The sequence below is a fragment of the Neophocaena asiaeorientalis genome, unplaced genomic scaffold, assembly GCF_003031525.2.
Source record: "Neophocaena asiaeorientalis asiaeorientalis breed wild unplaced genomic scaffold, Neophocaena_asiaeorientalis_V1.1 scaffold401, whole genome shotgun sequence".
In the NCBI taxonomy this organism is placed as follows: domain Eukaryota; kingdom Metazoa; phylum Chordata; class Mammalia; order Artiodactyla; family Phocoenidae; genus Neophocaena; species Neophocaena asiaeorientalis.
The window spans coordinates 578,674-602,905 of NW_020174937.1; the positions used below are offsets into that span (position 1 = coordinate 578,674).

The 24,232-nt window shown below is 38.1% G+C and overlaps 1 protein-coding gene across 4 annotated transcripts in view; it reads right to left on the reverse strand.

The window, feature by feature from the left end:
- Window positions 1–18,421, reverse strand: part of DNAJC13 (DnaJ heat shock protein family (Hsp40) member C13) — a 118,237-nt gene extending 99,816 nt beyond the window's left edge. For 2 of the 4 annotated variants that reach the window (XM_024761691.1, XM_024761689.1), the window contains exons 1-2: window positions 18,194–18,421; window positions 1,763–1,843 (exon numbers count right to left, since the gene is read on the reverse strand). In XM_024761691.1, coding sequence (XP_024617459.1) covers window positions 1,763–1,830 — 68 coding nt within the window. In that variant the 5' untranslated portion in view covers window positions 1,831–1,843; window positions 18,194–18,421. Of the gene's footprint in view, window positions 1–1,762; window positions 1,844–18,193 lie in introns of those variants that run through there. The other 2 variants (XM_024761690.1, XM_024761688.1) reach the window with 2 other exon arrangements.
- Window positions 18,422–24,232: the final 5,811 nt, after the last annotated feature.

The window sequence follows — 24,232 nt, forward strand, 5'->3', positions numbered from 1 at the left end:
CATATTGGATGAGCCCATTTATATGTGATGTTCTAAATAAGCAATACAGAGACAAAAAATAGATTAGTGGGTGCCAGATGCAGGGAAGAGGGGAGAGGGGAGGAATTGCTAATATATTTAGAGGAGTATTTTTGGGGAGTGAGGAAAGTGTTCTATAAATAGTTAGTGGTGATGGTTCACAACTCTACAAATATACTAAAAAAACTACGGAATTGTACACTTAAAAACAGTGAGTTTTATGTTACGTAAATTATATCAATAAAGCTGTTATAAAAACAAAACAAAAAAGTTTCAAGGTGTGAATGATGGAGGTAAGGAATTGTGCTTGGAGCATAGAAATAGTTCTGCTCCAAATAATTAAAAAAAGGAAAGAAAAAAAAGGATTGTTTTAAGTCACAGTCATTACTAAGAACATTAAAAGTTTTTCCAGGTGATCACAGTTACTGATAAGCTCACAAAGCAAAAAGTATTACTGGAAGTTTGTTCTTTAGAATTAATTCAACAGTATGCTATAATTGTATTAAAAAACAAAAGCTATATTATGATGATTAGAGCAATTTAACTCTTGAGGAAAAAATAAAGATCATTTAAATATACAACTTTTTTTAAGGCTAAAAGAACTAAAGAGACTCATACTATTCTGGATGTGCCAATATTCTAACTTTGCTCTATGAAATTACCTGAAGAAAAAAATTTCAAGACAAGTATTCCACAGGATAACAATTAAGTAGCTCATACAACTGAGCTACTAAAAGGAAACAAAATTAAACACTCAAATCTTTCAAAATTATAGTCAGTTTCTTAATGCAAACCAGAAACACTACAGAATTCAGATGTTGCACCATTCTAAGAAGTTACAACACTATTACCTAAAAAATGGAAAGTTAAAAATAAGAACTACCCCAACCTCTCTCCTCATCCTCCAGAGGAAAAAAAAAAAAAAAGAATAAAAACTAAAGTTATTGGCTTTGTACACATGTCATGTTTTATCTGTCTGAGGTCTGATCTGGAATAATGTGGTTACCTATTTGTCAAAGTGTGGCACACTCATTTTACTTATTACTATTCAAAATGACCACAGACTAAACTTTTTTGTAATGGTCAAAAGGTGCCATTCACTGAATACTCAATATATTTAAGGTATAATTTTAAAACCTTCACATACTCCATATCAATTCATTTAATCCTTATATCAGTCTGAGGGGTAGGAATTACTATCCATTTTACAAAAGGATACAAAGCATGTACACCTTGCTTTGACCACACAAGTTACTGAAAAATGTCATCAACCCCTGCCAAGGAAGAGACCAAACCCAATTTTTACATTTCATTACAGGTTTAAAAAAAGATTACAAAATGCATTATTGGCATATTTTCCCTGAGAGTCAAATGGAAATGAATATGTATTGATAACACAGGCTTATCTTTAAGCAACAGAGTTGTGAACTTAGCACTCCACTACTACATAACCTCATCGTTAATTGATAGCATTCAAGACAGTGGATAACTGGTTTATATTCCTTTTAATTCCTACCAAATTCCTTCCCAAGACAGACAGAAAAAACCAGACATATCAAAAGAAAAAAGAACAATAATTTATTCTAAATGTAGCATTTGCATTTAAAATATGTACATATGCTTTTCAGAAGAGAAGGGCTGAATGACATTATTGAGTTGTGCAGTACTATTCAAGACACTAAAAAAGTAACGTTTAAAATACTTTATAGAGGCAGAGAAAAGTAAAGCCAACAGAAATACTTACTTTCCCCTCCATGAATGTTTTGTTGTGTAGAAACATGCTAAATCCTTATTTTCCCTAATTATGTTCATTTTGTGCTGAAACCTGAAAGATAAAAATATGGATAAATTTCATAATAGTGCTATCCTTAAGAGTTTTCCCTGAATCTCCCATACCATAATTTCATAACCTGCCATATGTCACTGATTTTAAGACACCAATTTTTCTACACGACCATAAGGTTTTAAAGGATAGGGATGGTCTGTTCACCTCTCTATCACAGCCTTTAGCACAGCATATTGTCACAGTTCTCTTCCACTACACTGGGTTTCTTGAGGACAAGAATCGCCCTCTATCAACATCTCGATTGCAGAGAACCTAATTTAAAAAATGTTAAAGTAAATGAATCTTTAAATCTCACATTGCCAAACAATGTCTTAACACATGATGGGCACCCAAGGGTCAAACCAATCTAATAGGTTTTTGTCTATTAGACAAAACACTTAGCTAAACACTTAGCTGCTAAGTGTCAGCCATCTTGCTGTCCCTGTCACTTTAAAGGGAACCTATTGTAAATAAGTAAGGTTTAATTTAATAGTCTCATTATAAAAGTAATTCAAGTACATAATAAAAAATTTTTAATGTTCATAAAGTAAAGCATCTTTCATTCTAGCATCCAAAGATAATCTAGCTTCCCTTCTTCTATCTAGAAAAAATAACTTTTTAAACAAAATTGAGATTGTCATTCATACCACTTAACCTGTTTTTACAGAATATTAACCTTTTTCCACAGAACTATACTTTGAGAAAATAATTTTTAAGTCACATGGTATTCCATACTAGAACAATGCTACTCAAAGTGTAGTTGCAAACATCAAGATGAGTGCAGAAATTAAGTGTTTAGAAATGTTTGTTACAGTTTGGTTAGTGAACTCTCTAGTTAAACAGGACAGTTGAAGATTGTTGAACTTCCTAACAGCCACAGGCAGAGGGACCATGTTATGTGCAATATTTCAAGATTAGTTTGTTGACTATAACCTTGAGGTGTAAAAAATCCAGAATCCATTTATCTCATGAAAAAATTTCAATTTAGCTAATTTTACAGAATAATTGCATAAACTGGCTACTAATGAAAGACTGATGATAAATTTTGAAAATTCTGCATCATTTGCTTCACACTGAATAAAAGTTAAAAATGAATATGGTTATTTATTTCTTGTGTCACTTGGCTATTGCTTCCTACCCTTAATAATTAGAAATGCTCTCTAAAAAGTACTGTAAGGTACATACCAAAGGGTCAATAATGCAAACTGGTTAGAAGTATGGTTAGAAGTATGGTTCACTTAGCTTTCTTTACATCTTTATATGTCTAAACTTTTTTTAGTCAACAAGTATTCTTTTCATAATTAGAATAAAACCATTTTTATCCAAAAACATTTTTATAACAGCTTTTTGAGACACAATTCACACACTATAAAATTCACCCTTTTAAAAGTGTACAATTCATGGGTTTTTAGCATATCCACAGAGTTCTACAACCAACACAGTATTTTTATCACCCCAAAAAGAAACCCCTGCTAGGAGCCACTCCCCAATCCCCCTCACTCCCACCACCTGGCATCCACTAATCTACTTCCTGTCACTACGCACTTGCCTATTTTGGAATCCCATACAAATAGAATCATACAATATGTGGTCTCTGTGACTGGCTTCTTTCACTTAGCATAACATTTTCAAAGTTTATCCATGTTGTGGCATAGATCAGTTTCCTTCTATTGTATAGATGCAACACATTTTATCATCAGTTGATGGGCATTTGTGTTGTTTCTACTTTTTGGCTATTATCAATCATGCTGCTATGAACAATCATATTGTGTGAATGTTTTCATTTCTCTTGGATATGTATCTGAGAGGCAAACACATTTTTAAAGATACCTCTATTTTGACATTGCTTTCTTCATTCTTCTTGTTTTTCTATCAGCAAATTAGCAAGGGCCTCTGTACTCTATGTATTGTAGAACGCTCTTCCCCTAAATATCTACATGGCTAACACCTTCAGCTCCTTCAACTCTGTCCAAATGTCACCTTTACAATGAGGCCTAGCCTAACTATCTTGTTTTAAATTGTGATTACCCTCCTCATTCTACACTCTCTATCTTAACTCCTGCTCATATTTTCTCTAGGGTACCTTTCAGAGTCTAACGTGCAATTTAGTCTATTTATTATTTATCTAATCCTACTAGAATATCCAGAGAGGTATTTTTGTCTGTTATGCTCATTTTCTCTAGGCTCTCCAGAGCTGGCAAGAGTACCTAACACAAAACAGGTGCTCAATGAGTATCTGAGTGAATGAATGAAATTCAGCAACCCCATGAGTAATTCTGATGGCCACTTCAAACTTGATATTCTAACAGGTACTCCCAAATAAGGTTTTGGCAAACCTTCCAGAAAAACATCAATTCATGCTCTGAGGAATAATAGGAGAACCACAAGTAACAGCAAGTTTAGAGAAACCATTATTGTTACCAGAGAGGAAATATCTCTTAACAGTCAATGACATCTTCCTACTAGTGTGCATGGAGACAGTTAAATATAGTCCTGTCATTTGGTGTGCTGTTTTGTTTTTTCTGGATTGTGTATCTGAAATGACACAGGCAGCCAACCAAGAATTACTACACCCAGCACACATCATCCCTGCCTCCTGAATTACTTGTAGTAAACGATATTGCTGAAAAGAAACTTAGGTTGGATCTCTGAGAAGTTGCCAAAAAAGTGAAAAACTATAGGTCTACAGATGATATTTTCCCCTTACATACTGTAACTGAAGATTGGAAAAATGTAAGAAAAAGGAGGACAGAAAAGGTAAATGGCTGACATTGAAGAGTGGAGTTTGGATTCTGAGTCCACAATTTCTTACATCAGAATGACTGACTGAACCAAAGACCTATCTAGAGAAAACTGACAAGAAAGAAAATGTGTTTGAGTGAAGACTGGCTGACCTCATCAAGGGACTTTAAAAGGAAAGTGAGAGAAAAAATAATATGAGTTTAAAATGACAGCCACAGAGAACTTATGGCATGACCCAGGAGTAAAGATCCCTAATAAATCAAAGGGGAGGGGGAAATCTCACACTAACAAAGCAAATTTAAGAATTAAAAAAAAAAACCCTAAACAATGATCTCATAAGTATCACTGGTTTGGGGGAATATGTAACTCAAATGAATTTTTTAGGAGGGGAATGAATTAAAACAAGTTTACATCAAGAAGGCTTATCTACAACTTTTTGGAGACCTATGAACTCGGGGGTGATGAAAATACTAGACTCCAGAGAGTTCCAAGGTTAGGATAAAGGGAGAGAAGATAAAACACATTAATATAAAATTAAACTACTAGAAGACATACAGATGGCCAACAGGTATATGAAAAGATATTCAATGTCACTATCAGGGAGATGCAACTCAAAACTACAAGATACTGCCTCACACCTGTTCAATGGCTATTATCAAAAAAATAAAAGACAACAAGTTTTGGTGAGGATGTACAGAAACTAGAACCCTTGTACACTGTTGATGGGAATGTAAAATGGTGCGCTACGGAAAACAGTATGGAAGTTGCTCAGAAAATTAAAAAATAGATTAGGGAATTCCCTGGCGGTCCAGTGGTTAGGACTCAGCACTTTCAGTGCCGTGGGCCTGGGTTTGATCCCTGGTCAGGGAACTAGGATTCCACAAACCGCATGGCACGGCCAAAAAAAAAGAATTATCGTATAATCCAGCAATCAAACTTCTGAGTATTTATCCAAAAGAACTGAAATTAGGACCACTAAGAGACAGCATGGCCATATTCACTGCAACATTATTTATAAAAGCCAAGATGTGTAAACAACCTAAATGTCCATCAACAGATGAATGGATAAAGAAAATGTGGTATACACACACAATGAAATATTATTCAGTCTTAAAAAAGGATATCCTGAAATATTCAACACCACCAGTGAAACTTGAGGACATTATGCTAACTGAAATAAGACAGTCACAGAAAGACAAATACTGCGTCATTCCACTGACACGAGTTATCTATAATAGTCCGACTCACAGAAGCAGAAAGGTAGAATGGTGGTTGCCAGGGACCAAGGTGAGGGGGAAATGGGGAGTTGCTAATTAACGGGTATAAAGTTTCAGTTATGCAAGGTAAGTTCTAGAGTCTGCTGTACAGTACTGTGCCTATAGTTAACAATAATGTATTGTACACTTAAAAATCTGTTAAGAGGGTAGATCTCATGTTAAGTGTTCTTACCCTCAAAAAATTAATTTTTTTTTTTTTGTGGCTGCCTTGGGTCTTTGTTGCTGCGCACGGGCTTTCTCTAGTTGTGGCGAGCAGGAGCTACTCTTCATTCTGGTGCAGGCTTCTCTTGTTGTGGAGCACAGGCGCTAGGCACGCGGGCTCAGTAGCTGCAGCGCACGGGCTCTAGGCCACGTGGGCTTCAGCAGTTGCAGCTCGCAGGCTCTACAGCTCAGGCTCAGTAGTTGTGGCGCATGGGCTTGGTTGCTCCGTGGCGTGTGGGATCTTCCTGAACCAGGGATCGAACCCATGTCCCCTGCACTGGCAGGTGGATTCTTAACCACTGTGCCACCAGGGAAGTCCCAAAAAATTAAATTTTAAAAATTTAAGAAGTATACCACTAGCTGGCCTGTCAGAAAAAAAATACTGTATTCCTGATGCAGATGACAATGCTAACAGAAAAATATAATGTAGGATTAAAGGATTCTCTGGACATCAATACAAGTTCCTGTGGCCAAAATCAGCACACTTGATAACTACCTCTCATGTTTTAGGAAGCAACAAGTGATATTGCTGTTCTGCATCCAACCCTGAATGACAACAATCCAAAAAGGCTAAGGCTAGTAAAATGGAAGTGCTCTTTATGGAAGAAAATCACTCCTCTACCTGAAAAGCTCACTTTCAGCCATGTTATATTTAGGTAAGGATACACCGGAGAGATAATGAAGGCAGGAAATACTTACCTAAGTAGCCAAGTTAACCCCAGAAATGATGGGATAATTCAAAGCTAATGTTAGTGCCTGCGCAGCCTCAAAATGGAAATTAGGATAATGTTTTTCTATTCTGAATCCTCAGTAAAGATTATCCTAAAATTGGGGAGGGTAGGTGACCCTAACCAAAAAATTATGACATGTCATGAAATTATGCAACTTTTATTAAGTATTCATCATGTGTTAATGATGACACTGGGCACTTACCACCCATTTATGTATCTCACTGTCCCCATAACAACACTAAGATACAGGAATGATGATCCCCATTTTATTGACAAGAAAACAGAATTAGAGAAATTAAACCACTTCTCTAAGGTCACAACAACTGGTAAGTGATTGGGCCAGGCTTTTGAACTCAACCTGCTTAACTCCACATTCTATGAACTTAAGCTTAACTATAATACCTTCCTTCAAATTTAGAAAATCAAAATAAATTCATTCTGACCATGTAATTACAGACTTATCATTGACAGCACATTCCTAGATTAATTCAGAACTAGTGCCAATTATTATCTTCACCTGGAAATATGATTAGGCAATTGTTGGAAACTTTGAAACTCACAATTTCAAGCAGTGAAACAAATTACAGTACTTAACACAGGGCAAAAGAAATAAAACAAAAAAGATGTTGCCAATGCTGAAATACTCTACTATGTAAAAATAAACATTTTAAATGTTTCCATCTATAAATAAGCTTACATATTTTTAAAAAAACAAAGTGTTCAAAACAAATACACGACAACAGAAATCTGCTACCAATATGTGGTTTCAGGATAATTTTTAAGGAGAATCCAACAGAAAAATACTATTCTAACAAACAATGAGCTTTTAAAAGAATCAGATTAATGAGATAGGTTGGGACCTACTTCCCAATGGTGCAATATTAACCTCTCCATTTTCAAGTAAATCTATTTTATATGCTCAATAAAATCTCAACCACTTTGCGATAAAGTCATTTCATCTAATGAAGGTAATTGGTGTGGAAACTGCATTAACTCTTTCAGACCATGAGGATATTTCTAGACACAAATAATTCACTAGTGGATAATGGTAATGCACAGATATCAGAAAATACAGAAAAACTAAGACAAAAATATTCTGTGCTTGACTATGTATCATTTAAAGTGACAGTTGGAACAACTTCAAAAGAACCATTGGAAAATGAGTAAAAGCAAGTCTAGAGGTCCCCCAAGTGCCGTGGTCAAGTGATAATTCAATCTGGGAAGACCCACTTGGAATACCTCCCCGTAGCACAGATAACTAGAGTTGCTATCGCACACACTAAACATTAACTAATGATGAGCACAAGAAGCTAATGTTAATAAGACACAAGCTGAAGTAGTTTTAATAAGCTATCACCAAGATAAAAGTAGTGAGTTTTAAAAATATTACTTATGGTCAAAGACAAACTAGTGATAACTGCCATTTACTGGCTGCATGGCCTTGAACAAGTTTCCTATCTTCTCAGAATCAGTTTATCTATAAAATAGGGATGACAGTACCTGTCTCAAAAGGCCATGGTGAGGACCAAGTGAGATAACTTGAATAAACGGGTTACTGTGATGTCTGGATCAGAATAAGCACTCAAAAATATACTTAATATTTTTGTTAGCAATCATAATAATTACTACTGTACTTTAAATATACTACCCCAGATATGCAATAGTTCTTTGGAGCATTATTATTTCATTTTCAAGATTACCTACAGGCTCCTGTACTTTTTAAGGCATTATGGAGGGAAAGTTGTTATTAAATTACTTGATCCTAAATCTTTTATCTATTAACTTCAGCCCTTGTACTATTCAATGTATATCATCAATATGTGTCACATAGAACTTCTACCTTCAAAAATAGTGTTCTATTGATTTAATCAGTATTCATACTTGTTAATGTGCTCATTCAAAAATAACTATACCAATATATCATATTTCTTAAACTGGATGGAGTACATCAGGGTATTATCATTATTATTATTTTATTCTTTACAATTTCTTTCCTAAAGTGTTTTTAAAAAGAAAAAATATAAAAGCCAAGATAACCACAATAGATGACATTTAAAAAAAATCATCTTAGGGGCTTCCCTGGTGGCACAGTGGTTGAGAGTCCACCTGCCGATGCAGGGGACACGGGTTCATGTCCTGGTCCGGGAAGATCCCACATGCCGTGAAGCGGCTAGGCCCGTGAGCCATGGCCGCTGAGCCTGCGCGTCCGGAGCCTGTGTTCCGCAACGGGAGAGGCCACAACAGTGAGAGGCCCGCGTACCGCAAAAAAAAAAAAAAAAAAAAAAAATCATCTTAACTATAAGCTTCTCTTTATTTCAACTTTATTCCTACAAAATACTATTATTTTGCAAGTCAATCTTATTTACTACATTTAAAATATCTCCCACTTAGGCATTTACAATTTCAGCTCTTAGAAATGCTTCTTTACCTGAAACCAACCTAATGTTTTAAAATTTATGTTTGATGCCTATAAGTTACAGCTTATGAAACTGTTGGAAAAAAAGTTTCCATAAAACTCCATAAAAATAATTTAATCCCCATTCAATTATCTCCTCTGTATAGTTCTTAAATAAGCTCTAAAAGTGGTTCTAGAACTGTTGCTTACAGGCAAAAACTCATAAGCAACCATAATTCGCATTAATAGCGATGAAAAATCTGCAGAATTTCTAGCATCAAGCAAAATAGCGTAAGTCGTTTATAGGCATATTCGATTAAAAAACAACAAATTGTCCAGCTAAAAAAGTGTAAAACTTGTTGGATGAGATCTTGGTAGCAGCTGTATCATCAGCATTTGCCATCCTGCCAGTTGCTAAGGTACTATTCAAATTAGCAAGAATTTATCTGTTCAAACTAATTACCGCTTAATTTCATCTCCTTCCCTGCAGGACTGTCCCACTTCAAATTCTCAAAGACCTTTTTGATGAGAAAAACTCAAGTTTACATGCCCTTTGTAACTAAATCATATTGAAAGTATTTCTAATTTTTTTTTAGTTTTATTTATTTTTGGCTGCGTTAGGTCTTCATTGCTGCGCAGGGGCTTTTCTCTAGTTGCGGTGAGCGGGGGCTACTCTTCATTGTGGTGTGCAGGCTCCTCACCGCGGTGGCTTCTCTTTGTTGCAGTACGCGGGCTCTAGGGCACGCAGGCTTCAGTAGTTGTGATTCGCAGCCTCTAGAGCGCAGGCTCAGTAGTTGTGGCACACGGGCTTAGCTGCTCCGCGGCATGTGGGATCTTCCCGGACCAGGGCTCGAACCCATGTCCCCTGCATTGGCAGGCAGATTCTTAACCACTGCACCACCAGGGAAGTCCCTGTAATTCTGCTTCACTTAAACTCTAAAGTTGGCTTTACTTATTCTTATTCTACATCCTAATATTATACCACCAACAGAGCTTTTCTGCAACTTCTCAGTTTGTTCTTTTGAGAGAACTGTACTAAGGGTTAAAAAGTCAAATTCAAGTTAACTGGCATTTTGGCTAGATTCACCTTTTTCAATGAGCTCCCTTGCTTCATGCTTTCAAACAACACTTAACGTTCTCACATTCTTTAATTTATTACTGGCAGCAAAACTGACAATTCTTTTAAGATCATTTATGGATAAAATGAGAACAATCTTTTGGATGGTATGATTTTGACAAAAAATTGCAGGATTTGAGAGTCCAATGAGAGAAGACTACATCAAAATGACACTAAGAACAAAAAGCAGAATGAAGGGACTCAACACCACAAGCACCCAAGCAGATTACGGCCAGGCAATAAGCAAAAGAATTTGCACACATAGCAAAATTAAGTCTATGTGCATGGCTTGTGTTAAGTAAAAACTCAAACAGAGCACTTAGCCAGGGCTGAATGAGTATGCTCAGAAAAATAATACACTAGTGAATGAACGAAGGAATTGGCTTTAATCAAGGCTACTTGCCTTCAAAGCATACATTTTGCATGACCAACTGGAAATGATTTTTACACAAATATGACAACTTCCAGAGAGCAGATATTAACTTTCCAGCTTGACTCTATAAAATGAAAGAATGAACTCTTTCATCATTAACTCTGCTCTCAAATAATGAATTAAAAACATGAGGTTGTCTTGAAATGCATCAAAAAATAAGGTGAATAGAAAGATGGATAGATATGTGATAAATCAAGTATAGCAAGATATTAATGTGTAAATCTTGGAGGTGAATATATGGGAGCCTAATGTAAATTTCTTTCAACTTGGCTATAGGTGAAAACTTTTAAATTGGGGGAAAACTACATTTGCCTTTATTTTCTGACCAAACTCGCCTACAAAAGAAACAGTTTTTCTGCTACATTGTAAAACTACACCTGAAAATATGGTAGACATTCACATGATAGAAACTAATTTATGAACTTAATACTTCCTCATACATCTATATCCTACTGAAAATGCAGGAGGAAGGAGAACGATTGCTAAGGCAAAGGCTAATCCTTAGTAATGATGGAAGAGAGAATTCCTTATTACTGGCTTCTTAAAGACCTAGTTTTTTTGGGTTTTTTTTAGGACTGATTACATTTTTTCGTGTGTGTGTGGTATGCGGGCCTCTCACTGTTGTGGCCTCTCCCCGTTGTGGAGCACAGGCTCCGGACGCGCAGGCTCAGCGGCCATGGCTCACGGGACCAGCCGCTCCGCGGCATGTGGGATCTTCCCCGACCGCGGTGCGAACCCATGCCCCCTGCATCGGCAGGCGGACCCTCAACCACTGCGCCATCAGGGAAGCCCTTAAACACCTAGTTTTATTTGTAACTAGATTCAAAACCTAAGTGAATTATATCACTAGGTTAGTTCAGTTTCATATAAAAGGTAAAAAATATAAATGGTTAACAGAACATTAATTTTTACCCACATTAAAAAGCTACAACTAGACTGTCTTAGAATGTGCTGTGTATGAAAGAAAACTGATATGAGCCTTAACCCTCTTTTTTAATTTTTAATTTTCATGTTTTAATATATAACTCAAGTATAGGCAAAAGCATTTCCTTCTAAATAAACAACAAATCAGTAATATGTAATGCGTATGACACCTACCAATACAGGGATCTTTAAATAACTATAAAATAGATCACAAAGTAAGGTTTTAGTACACACTATCTTAGCTTTCTTAACTTGCTGAAGAACCCGATAACTCCAGAAATAAATGTGGTAAGAAAGCCAGTGGTAACACCAAATTTCAGCTGACAATCACATCTCCAAATAATTGCCCAGAAGTTACAATATTGAAACCTCTGAATTGTCTGCCACATTAAAATAAACTTTCAAATACTTCTGCCACCATAGGGCAAAATAATCTAAGATCCCCTCATTTTCTTTAAAAAAAATCCATTCCTCTCCAATTAGAAACTGAATATATATTCATGAAATAAAAGGGCAAGAGAAATTCAAAAGCAACCCTTAAACCTGAAGAAACACTTAGTATGATCTCAATGGGGGGAGAAGCAAGCATATATACCACAGCAGTTAATTTTGCTGGCTTTTTCTCTTCAATGTAAATCAGATATTGAAAAAGATACCTATCTCTTCATATTTTAGATTCAATCTGAGGGAATAATTCTTATTTCTCACAAAATAGACGTCTATCTGTCGTAAAAAAAAAAATTAATGTTTTTGCCAGGAAAGATGCATGGTTATTACTCTTCCCTTTCCAAAACTTAAAAATGCCTTAAAATATTCACCTAGAGAAAAACAAAAAAACAACTAAGAAATGTGTTCACTTAAGCAATTCTGTGAAATCAGTGGTACTGATCACTTACACATTTTTAGTTTGCACACATTCTTAAAACTTTCTAGACACAATTTTTATTTCATTTTATCTTTGAAGCTAACTTGGCTTATGCAAGAACAAAATGTACTAGTTCAATAAACTGTTCTTCAGCTCACAAACAGGCACTTAATAATCTTGCTCTAATATGCTAAATAGACCCTAATGGTAAAAAATTCCACATTTTAGCTTGTTTTTCTTAACAATATAGTAAACGCATAATGGGGGACTTAAATTTCCTAAGCATATAACAAATATAACTTGAATAAAGTTTTACAGTAAGCATCTTAATACCCAAACCCTGTGCTCTTTATACTAGTAAAAGACAGAGTTTAAGTGGCTGCAATTTCCCTTTCTTTCACCCAATACAAAATAGCAACAACAGTAGGCTTCTAGTTTGGCTCTTTCTGAAAAATCCCTATTATTCCTAACTCTGCCATAGTGCTTCACAGTTTACAGAACACTCCCAAATCTACCAGTTATCTTTAAAAAAAAGGAAAATTCTACTTTTAAAATTAAACCCAGTCCTATTAGTTTGGGGAGAGAAATGGCTTATCGAGAGAAATGGCTTATCTACTCTAAGATTTGATAAACATCCAAAATACATTCTGTACAAGTCTGAGGGAGAGAGAAACCCCACAGCACTAGTAAGAGAATTTAAATTTTAATATAATTAGTACAGAATTTATTACACATTAGAGAAAGTCTAACCATAACCTTATCAATCCTTCCATTATGTTTCACAACTATACTTGGCAAAATCAGAACATTAAAATAATTTAGATTGCTTTAGGGATTTTGTTTTCAATTTGTTCATCAAAAGGTCAAATTCTTATTGATCAACTGCAAAAAAAGATATTACCAATGGGCATGTGCTAAATATGTGAACACTGCTTAAGCAGTGTGGCCTACTTCTAAGGGCAACTTAAGTTCTGAAACTATAAAAACCCCACTGATTTCAGACTTTATTTTAGAGATCACTCTTCCCCTGAAGTAGTCCATAAAAGTACAAGTAAAACTCAAATATGTAGGCTGCTGAATAAACTTAAGAGCATCTGAAAAGAACTACTAGCAAATTATGCTCAGCTTTATTGACTGAACCATACTTAAATGTAACTTTGCACAGGTAACTGTGTCTTAAGTTTGCAAAAATGATCACAACCATATTGGCTTAAGTTACTTGCTACAAAGATATCGCCTAAATCAGTGATTCTCAAAGGAGTTCCCAGAACTAAGAATCACACCATATGACAAGAGACGTTACTGACTGACATGTGCTAAGCATGTGTGAACACTGCTGAAGCAGAAAAACGTGCTGAAAACACTGATTAAAATTCTGAATTAAAGTAATGGTTGCTGGGGTGGAGGTGGGGGGGGGGGAATGCTGATCCTTGAGACACTATGATTAGAAACACTACTAGGATTTACTAGATGGGGCTAGATACCCCTTAATGTATAAGACAGTCCCATAGATTGAAGAATTGTCCTCAAGTGACTTTCAAATATCCAAGTGGTCATTCACATAGATAAAAGCCTATTTATAGTTAACCCCAGAATTTAGTTTTATGTTAAAATACAAATCACAAAGTATGTTTTGCAGTTTAATATGCACATAATTTTCCAGGAATACATATATCATATAAACTGAGAGATTATACTTTGAATTCTCATGGCTTTTCAGAGTATCTATATTTTGTCTTCACTTTTTATATTTCTTATTGTTTTTTCTTTCGGTACTTTAAAGTTGTCACTCAGCTGTCTTCTTGCTTGCATGGTTTCTCTGCTGTAACTCTTACCTTTGTTCCTCTGTAATGCTTCTCTTTGGCTACCTTCAAGAGTTTCTCTTTGTCCTTTGCTTACATCAGCTTGAATTTGCTATGTCTAGGTATGTTTTGTGTTGGTTTTTTAAGGGGCAGGTATTTATCCTGCTTGGTGTTCTCTAAGCTTCTTGCACCTGTGGGTTAATGTCTGATATTAATTTGGGGAAATTTTCTATTATTTCCTCAAATATTTCAATATTTCTTCTGCTCTGTTCTCTTCTGGGATTCCAACTATGCATGTATTTATAATAAATGTTTGATATTATCCCCAAGATCTTGTTCTTTTTTTGAACTCTTTTTTGTGTTTCAGTTGGATAATTTCTGACATCTACAAGTTCACTGATTCTTTCCTTGGTTGTGTCAAATCTATTGTTGAGCCCAAAGGCATTCTGCAGCTCTTTACTATGTAATGAAACTTCTAACATTTCCTTTTGATTCTTTCTTATAGTTTCTGTCTCTCAGCTGAAATTACCCACCTGATCTTGTACATTGTCCACTTTTTGTTCATACCTTTAACATATTAATTATAGTCATTTTAAATTCCTTACCAGATAGTAGCATCTGCATTAATCAAAGAGTATTTCTGATGATTGCTCTTTCTCTTGGGAATTTTTTTTGCCTTTTGTATGACTTGTAATTTTTTGTTGAAAGCTGGACATGTATAAGACAGTAGAGATAGAGGTAAATAATTTTTGTGACAGGAAATGGGCACACCTTTTCTTTGCTAGGTATTTAGTGCTGGGTGTTAGGAGTTGGGCTGGGTTTATGATTTTGCTGTTGCTACGGTTATCCTCAGTGTACCACAGCCTTCGAATATCTAAACAATAGCTTGTGCCTATGGTGGGGGGTGGTTTACTAAAGCAATGTCTATTTGATTCTTTGCCCTGAGCCTCTTTGCATAATCTTGTTCTTCACCTTGTACTATTTCGCAGTTGCTTATTATTCACAGCTTCTTAGCTTGATGGCAGTGAGTTGGGGGTACAGTCTCTGTTGCTCTGATTAAGGTTTACTCTTAGACACACACTTTGTCTCTGGATCACAGGGATGTGATCTTCCTGTTTCCCCAGGCTGCAGTTTGGGGCTCAGTGCCCCTCCCCCAAGAGAAGATTCTTTCCCCCTACTTTTGTCTTCCCCCAGCTCAATGAATGCTCACCAGCAGGGCCTGCTAGCAGAGATGCCCTTCCCTCCACAGATTAAGGCTTTTGTTCCATAGAACAGACAGAGGGGAAGACTCAGAGCACAGTTTTCTTGCCCCTCCAGAAAGTTCTGCTGCTCTTCTCCTCCTTTAGGTCAGCACCACAGTAGACACTCCCCAGAGCTCAACCCAGTCTTTTCTAGGAGTACCCAGTGAGGTTTGTAGGTAAAGAGATTGGAAGAAGGTGCACCCAGGCTTCCTTTTCTTGTCAGCTATTCTAGCTGAACGCTTAACAGTGTCCAGCTGTGTCTACTGAAGGTGAATGTCAGTTCATACATACTCTTTCTCTCCTTAAACTTTGGGCCAGTGGTTTGCTCTGTGGCCTCAGCTTTTTAATAGGTTTCAAAAAAAAAGTCATGAATTTGAAGTTAGTCCAGTTCTTTTTTGTTCTAACAGTGGAAGCAAAGCTTCTTTTTGTCCCAGGGCCAAAGCCAGAAGGTGGTTATATTATTTATAAACTATTATTTCAGGATAGTAAAGGGGCTGTTACTAATTATTTGAAATAAAATGTTGGCCTTTATTGGGTTTGATAAAGTTGAGATACACTGACTTAAAGGATCTCTTTCAAAACAACTCCCCTTTAACCACTAATAAGTATTACAGTTAACATTTAGGCCTAAAACTACAGTATTAGTAGCAACAAAATTTTTGCTAGTTTATCTGCTTAGCCTTACTTCTATTTTACCAATTTTAAGTATTTCAATCAGAGAAAAAGGGGAAAGGTATGTGCGAAGGAAACCTCAAATTCACCTGTGTAAATAGAACTGGTTGAGGAATGGAGCCTAATTAGTTAAAACATTTTATTTCAACCAGAATTTAACAGCTACTGAGAACCTGACTCCACTACCAACCTTTTTACAAATTCAATAATATAGCCAGTATTGTTTCAGTCCACCTAAGCAACCAGCTTCCATTTTGTGGATAAAGTTAATTCTTACAAATAAGAATTTATGCTTTCCATAATTCCATAACTTTCCCTCTCATACCATTCATATATTTTAGACTATTTACTACCACCACTTTAGAAAAACAGGAATATCCATTACCTCCCAGTGGAATACAAATTGTGGTATTTTCCATGAACTGCACTACAGCTTTACATTCCTATCTCTTAACCTTCTGACTCCTCTTTTCCTCCCTTAATATGTTCTACTTCCTGTTTTCAAACAAGGAGTATAATGTAATATTTCTAAGCAAGGATGGACTTATGTTCCATTGTGATATTAATCGCAAAAGCCAAGTTTGAGACATAGCTGCTTAAACTGTTTCACATTACATTTAAAATGTTAACAAGATCTTACGTTATATCCTAAATTAAGTCAAACAATAAAGCACTTTCTAAAAACCAGTGAAATCAAGTCTTTTGGGGATACCCAATTACTGACAAGTAATTTTCTAAATTTCCTTTTTTTTTTTAAAGGCAAGTTCTGTTTCATATTCCCATAAACTCAGAGAGTACTGGTAACATAACTACAAAACCTGACCACCGTGAGTAATTTCCTTAAACTCTGCTGACAGTACTTTCAAACCTAGAACTCTACCAGATCCATCAAGCAAGAAAGAAAACACAGTAAGACAATCCTCGGGACAGGTCCTGAAGAAATATTCTGAAATTTAACTTTTTACCCAAGACACTATATTCCAAGACGCTCAAAATAACCCTACAGTATAAAGTCCTTCACAGTGAGGCAACAGCATCAGGTAGAGGCCCTGAGAGAAATCAAGGTCGGGTCAAAGGGAGAAGCAGAGAGGGGAATTGAGAAATCATTACTTCAGGAAACCATCGCCACATCTGGGGAAGATTTCTAATTTTCTCCCCTAAGCAAATGATAAAGGTAACAATCTCAAGACAAGAGTGGTTAACTTAACATCCTATAGTAAGGAGACAATTTAAAGGAATACACTCTTCTTACGTGCCGTAAGTCAAATCCGCGTTTAACAGCCTCTTAACTAAGCGTCTAAGTCCTATTTCATCCACTCCAAAGGCCGCATTCAGAGGCAAAATCACAGCAGCGAAGGAAAGGCCCCTGTGAATAAGCTACCTTGCAAAAAGGAAAAGCTGTGGACGAAAACTTCATTTTGGATAAGGGAGGGACTAGAGAAGAAACCACGCGGGTGCTCCCCAGTTCCTAACAAAACGAAACAAAACTAAGCAAATAGTCTATGCAGGGCGTGGGAGGAAGGAGGGTCGCCCACCCAAGGAAACAAGAGTTCCCGGCCTCCAGCGGGAAGAGTGCTCAGACTAGGAAGCTGGAAGGGAATCCCGAGGGCGGAGCCCAGAAAGGAATAAGGGCTGTATGGGGTAAAGATGTGCAGAGTGGAGTGGGGGACCGTGGTGGGTAGAAAACCAGAAAACGAGGCAAAAAGAGGGGTGGGGCTGAACAAGGCAGGGCCCTGGGCGACTGTCACTCAGAACCGCGGGGGGCGGGCGGGGTCGGAGGGCAGGAACCAGACCAGCAGTCTGGGGGGAGGGTAATCTGCTTTCCTTAACTGAAGGAAGTTGCGGCCTAGACACCACCCCTCCTTCTCCCTGCTGTTGGTCCCCCAAGTCCCCGCGGCGTGGCGAGGGGGTAAAGCAGAGCTCCAGAGTCCGGTGCCCGTAGTGATTTACCTTCGCGGGAGGCTGGAGAGGCTCCAGCCCGAGCTCCTCCCGCCGCCGGCTCAACGTCCAGAGTGGGATGAGGCGCCCTCCGGCCTCCTCCCCCTCGCCACTTCCCCTTTCCCCCGCGAGGGCCCTGTAGCTCTGCTCCCGCGGGGTCCTGATGCCGCGGCGGCGCTGCCTCCCCGCCCCCTCCGCCTCCTCCCTCTGCCTCTCAGAAGCTCACTCTGGAGGCCGCCATCTTCGCACAGGCTTTGAGCGACCGCGTTCCAATACGCCTGCGTCGCCCCCGCCCAGGCTGTCACAAGACCCGGTCAGCTGATTTCAATTCTTCCGCTTTCTGCTCCGCCCTCTCGCATCCAGCCCTCCGCGTCTTATTCGCCCACTTTCAATGAAATTCCGCGTTCCGCCCGCTACACTGCTAGCTGCTTCGCCCGCCCTCCTCACTCAATGCAGTTAGGCATGCGCAGAACGTCGAGGCCGGCAGTGGGATTTGGAATCCATGCAGCGCGGGAAGGGAACCCGTCTTTCAGCGTGTGGCTGAGTCCCGCCAGTGGTCGTCACGCGGCACGGGTTTTGCACTCCTAATCCCCTGAGGTCTTGTTTTAAAGCATTTACCTAGTCTTGAGTTAAAGTGCCATGGAGTATCCTCGAGGCAGTCTATACCCGGTTTGGTGGATCGCGAGCCGGTAGTTTCACTTGCTGTTGACACTCCCAGAAGACAGCTGAAAAGGGTTTAAATATCGGTTGGTTTGGGAAGTCACGGAGACCAAAGCTTCGGAAATACCGACAGCCTTTTGCTGGTGGGAGTGCCAGAATAGTACTGATAGCTCCCTTTTATTACTGATCACGTGTCAAGGGGTTTACTTAGTTAATCCTCAACTCTGTGAAGTAGGAATTATCTTTGTGTTGCAGATAAATTGAGGCCCCTCTCCACAGCACTGGACCCAAGCAATCTCACTCTAGGACCTGTACCTTCGATGCTATCTCCCTGAACGTATATGGAAGCTGGGGGAGGGGAATCAGGTTACAGAAAAGAGGTGATTGTATGTGTTACCTGTGGGTAAGGGTTTAATTAAGTTCAGTCTCCACTCTCAGACCTGAAATCTAAAGACCACAGTTCAAAAATAATTTGAAGTTAATCCAGTTCTTTTTGGTTTTAACAGTGCAAACTTTAAAATTCTGCTGCAAACTTCAAAACATGGGTGGTGTAGGTGGCTGGCATGAATTCATTTTTTTAATGAGGGTTAAAGGTCTCTGGTAAGAGGTTTAATCCTCAGTAGAGGAATCCTGAAATAGTATAATATTTTCTTTGGCGGTCCTTGCACTGGTTGGCTCGTTTTTAGAGATGGCAATTGCAGGATGAAGAATGTAGACAATGGCTGTTAAAGATTTTGTTTCCTGACTGTTTTGACCCTTTGCCCTACCTTGAGGTAGAAAAAGACTGCATTTATCCTTACAGTAGACTTTCCTGTATTCCATCAGTAAGATAAGGTACATCTAAGGGGTGGCACCAGGAATAGCTGGGTGTGGGAATACTGTTTCGGAAACAAACTTGGACCCGCTGGCTGCGGTGCATAGTAAAGCCAATGTACTGACAGCAGGTTGTGGGGAAGGAAAGTGCAGTGTTTACTGTAGGTGTCAAATAAGGAGTGCAGGCCCCTAATGCTCAAAAGACCTGAACTCCCCTGTGGCTTTCAGGGAAAGGTTTTTAAAGGCAGGGTGAGGGAGAGGGTTGTGGAGTGTGTGATCACCTCAGGGACATTCTTCTGATTGTTTGGTGGTGAGGTAATCAGGAGTCAACATCATCAACCTTCTGGTTCCAATCCATCTGGGGTCTGCATGCTTGTAGGCAGTTAACCTCTTCCACCTGGTGAGGGTTTCAGTATCTGCAAAACAGCTTAAAGGATATGTCTCAGAATATTATCTATAGCCCTTGAGAAGGAACTAAAGGTCCTTGACTTTGTTTAATGGCTAAACTATTATTATTTTGTCTTGGTTGACTGTTTTGCTTTGTTTCTGCAGCTTCTCACTTCTTTGATTAAATTTATTCTTTGAAACTGTGGGAAGGCCTAGGAGGCTAAAGTTTTTTTTTCACAAACAAGAGGCAGGCAGAGGACTTGAGGGGGCAAGTAATCTGTCCCAGGAAGGCCCCATAGGGTCCTGCTTGGTTACAACAGGACCTGAAATACAGTATAAAGGGAGGAGAAGGAAAAAGAAATAGGAGGGCTGAGTTAAGGGGCCTTCTTTGGTTTATCCCAGGGAAACAGAAATTTGTGTTTATGTAGCATTTTATAGCTTACAAAGCCTTCCAGTAATCGCAGAAGTAGATGTGGGATGTATTATTTTTATTTTATAGAGGAAACAAACCGAAAGAGTCTAAGAAACTTACCCAGGGTAACCTAACTCCTAAAGGTTGAGCCGAGATTTAGCTACAGGACTTGTAACATCAAGGCCAGTGAACTATTAAACCTCCACACTACCTCTCTGTTCAATATTTGGGAAAAATAAAATCCATACTTGGAGTTAGGAAGAGCCTTAGGTGTCATGAATTTCCCCTCCTCCCCCGCCTTGACCCACCCCTCCTAAATTCCACTAAAGTGGGATATTCCCTGGCTTCCAAGGCATTTTTTTCATTGCAGTTTTAGAAACCACTTTCTTTGTATTCAGCCAACTTGCCCTCTATTTCACGAGTAGTTTTATTTATTTATTTATTTTTGCCTATTCCTCTTCTGTGACACCCCTTTTAAATACTTGCCAATACAGCAAATCCTCATATCTACCCCACTCTCCTCTGCTTATTATCTCTCTGCTTAACCACCCTGGCCGCACCCTCTGTCTTCAGAAGCCATATTCCTAGTGCTTTCCACTGTTGCTTTCCACATCCACAGGATGTGGTTTCAAGCCTTTTCACAATTCCCCTGGTTGCTGTTAATTGATTTGCACATGTTAGTATCCTTCTCAAAACACTAGCACTATGTATATGTATAGCTGATTCACTTGGTTATACAGCAGAAACTAACACACCATTGTAAAACAATTACACTCCAATAAAGATGTTAAAAAAAAAAAACCAGAAAACACTAGCACTAAGCATGAGAGTCAGGAAGGGTAGGAGGACTTGTCTCTTCCTTCCCTAGTCTTTGCCCGCCTTTTTATTTTTTTTATTTTATTATTTATTTATTTATTTATTTATTTATTTTGCGGTACGCGGGCCTCTCACTGTTGTGGCCTCTCCCGTTGCGGAGCACAGGCTCCGGACGCGCAGGCTCAGCAGCCATGGCTCAGGGGCCTAGCCGCTCCGCGGCATGTGGGATCTTCCCAGACAGGGGCACGAACCCGTGTCCCCTGCATCGGCAGGGGGACTCTCAACGACTGCACCACCAGGGAAGCCCCCGCCTCTTTAAAAAGAGTGACAAACACAAGGCATGACCCTCAAATTTCTCTTTCTGGATTTATCTTTTTATTCAGAATCCGAGTTTGCATTAGCTTTTCTGATACTTTCATAGTGCACACATATCAAATTTACAAAGTATGTGATATATATTTACAACATTTCACAGCTTTTTAGATATCAATAGCTCTTATCAGTGGCATACGTTAGTATAAAAGACAGGAGAGGTTTAAGATTTTAGACGTAAGACAAACACCTGCGTGTCAAGCTCCCTATTGTTGTTAAATGGACTTGCCTAATTATATCAAAGCCCAGATCCTAAATGAATCCCTAAGAACTCTGCATAATTCAGCAGGATTTGAACTGTTTCAAGTATAGTAACCACTAACCCCATACTACCGAATACTTGAAATAAAGTTAAAATACCAGATTTAATATGAAAAAATCTAAAATATTGCATTAAAATTTTTATATTGATTACATGTTGAAAAAATATTTTAAATATATATTCAGTTAAATAAAAGACATTATTAAAATTAACTTCACTTGTTTCTTTTCTTTTTCTTTTTTTTTTTTTTTGCGGTACGTGGGCCTCTCACTGTTGTGGCCTCTCCCGTTGCAGAACACAGGCTCCGGACGCGCATGCTCAGCGGCCATGGCTCACGGGCCCAGCCACTCCGCGGCATGTGGGATCCTCCCGGACCGGGGCACGAAGCCGTGTCCCCTGCATCAGCAGGCGGACTCTCAACCACTGCGCCACCAGGGAAGCCCCCACTAGTTTCTTTTTTTAAAATGTAGCTACTAGAAAATGTAAAATTGTATATGTGGTTCCTGTTAAACTTCTCTTGGATGGTGCTGATTAGAAGGTCTTGTGCAGACACATACTGTTAGAAAATACTTTCCAGTTGAGCTGGTAAGCTTGAAGTTCCCACAGAATCATTTTCTATTGGACTTCATTTTTTTGTTATTGTTTTAGAAAATTTTATTTTATTGAAGTATAAGTTGATTTACAATGCTGTTAATTTCTGCTGTACTCAAAGTGATTCAGTTATATGTGTGTATATATATATATTCTTTTTTCATATTCTTTTCCATTATGGTTTATTACAGGATATTGAAATATTTCCCTGTGCTATACACTAGGACCTTGTTGTTTATCCATTCTACATATAATAGTTTGCATCTGCTAATCCCAAACTCCCAATCCATCCCTTCCTCACCCCCGTCCTTGACAACCACAACTTTGTTCTCTATATCTGTGAATTTGTTTCTGTTTCGTAGATAAGTTCATTTGTGTCATATTTTAGATTCCACATATAAGTTATATCATATGGTATTTGTCTTTCTCTTTCTGACTTACTTCACTTAGTATGATCTCTAGTGGACTTCATTTTAATTTCTTATGTGGTTGTTATTTGTCTCCTGTAGTTTGTCTCAAGGTTTATCTCACCACATATATTTAGTTTTTGTGTTTCTCTATACCTTACTAATATATAGACTTGAAATTATTGACAACATTTGGCAAATTGACATGAGAATTCCTTGACATATATACATATGTATCTGTATATATGTATGTAGTTTCCAGAGCAGAATTTGCCACCCTAAAATATGTTCCTTGGCATATTAATTGTTTTAAGCTGGTTATTTTCTGAGAAACAGCACACATTAGAAGTGCTCTAAAAACCAAGTAGGACTTGCACTTTTGTAAGAAACATTACATTTGTAAGGGAAATCTCCATTTGTAAGGGCATCTCCCTCTCTGACTCTGGAAGAGGAGGATGACCAAATCTCTAGAAACTCTTATCAATGGAATAGGCGATGACTTAAATCTGTAACAAAATCATCCTTGTTTACTGTGCTTTTCCTGCAACCTCTCTTAACTGACTCTCCTCATTCTCGACTTACTTTTATCTTTAGCTGAGGATGGTATTTAAGGTGAGGGCTTCAGCCATTTTGACAGGTTACTCAGTTTTCCTAGGTCTCTCCCATGTAAACATGTTATTAAACGCTGATCTTCTCCTGTTAATTTGTCTCATGTCCATTTAATGCTTAGACCATCCAGAAGAACCTAGAAGGGTAGGGGAAAATTTCTTCCTCCCCAATACTTCCAATCAATTACAGGAAATTATTTAGTTCTGACTATATTATCAGAGTTGGATAAAGAGGGAAAATGAAATACCTTTTCTGTGGTTTAACAATTTGAAACTGTTATTGAAATATTAACTGATTAAGGAAAAGGCCTTTCTGTGTCCATCTCTCTTAATAAAATTAACCTTAACTGCTATTTTTGCAAAAAATGGTTACCGAACTTAACTTGGGTTCACTCACTGCTGTGCAATAAAGCCAATCTACTGACTCTGGGTTGTGGTGAAGGAAAGTACAGCCTTTATTGCAGGGTGCCAAGCAAGCAGCATGGGCAGCTAATGCTCAAAAGACCCAAACTTCCTAATGGTTTTCAGGGAAATGCTTTTAAAGGTAACATTTGTTGTAGAGCTGCAGGGTGCATGACTTTCTTCTGGTTGGTTGGTGGTGAGGTAACAGTGTGTCGTTTCAGGAGTCTTAATCATTGACCTGCTGGTTCCAACCAGTCTGGGGTCTACGTGCTTGTGGTCAGCATGCAGTCACCATCCTCCACCTGTGTGGTGGTCTTAGTT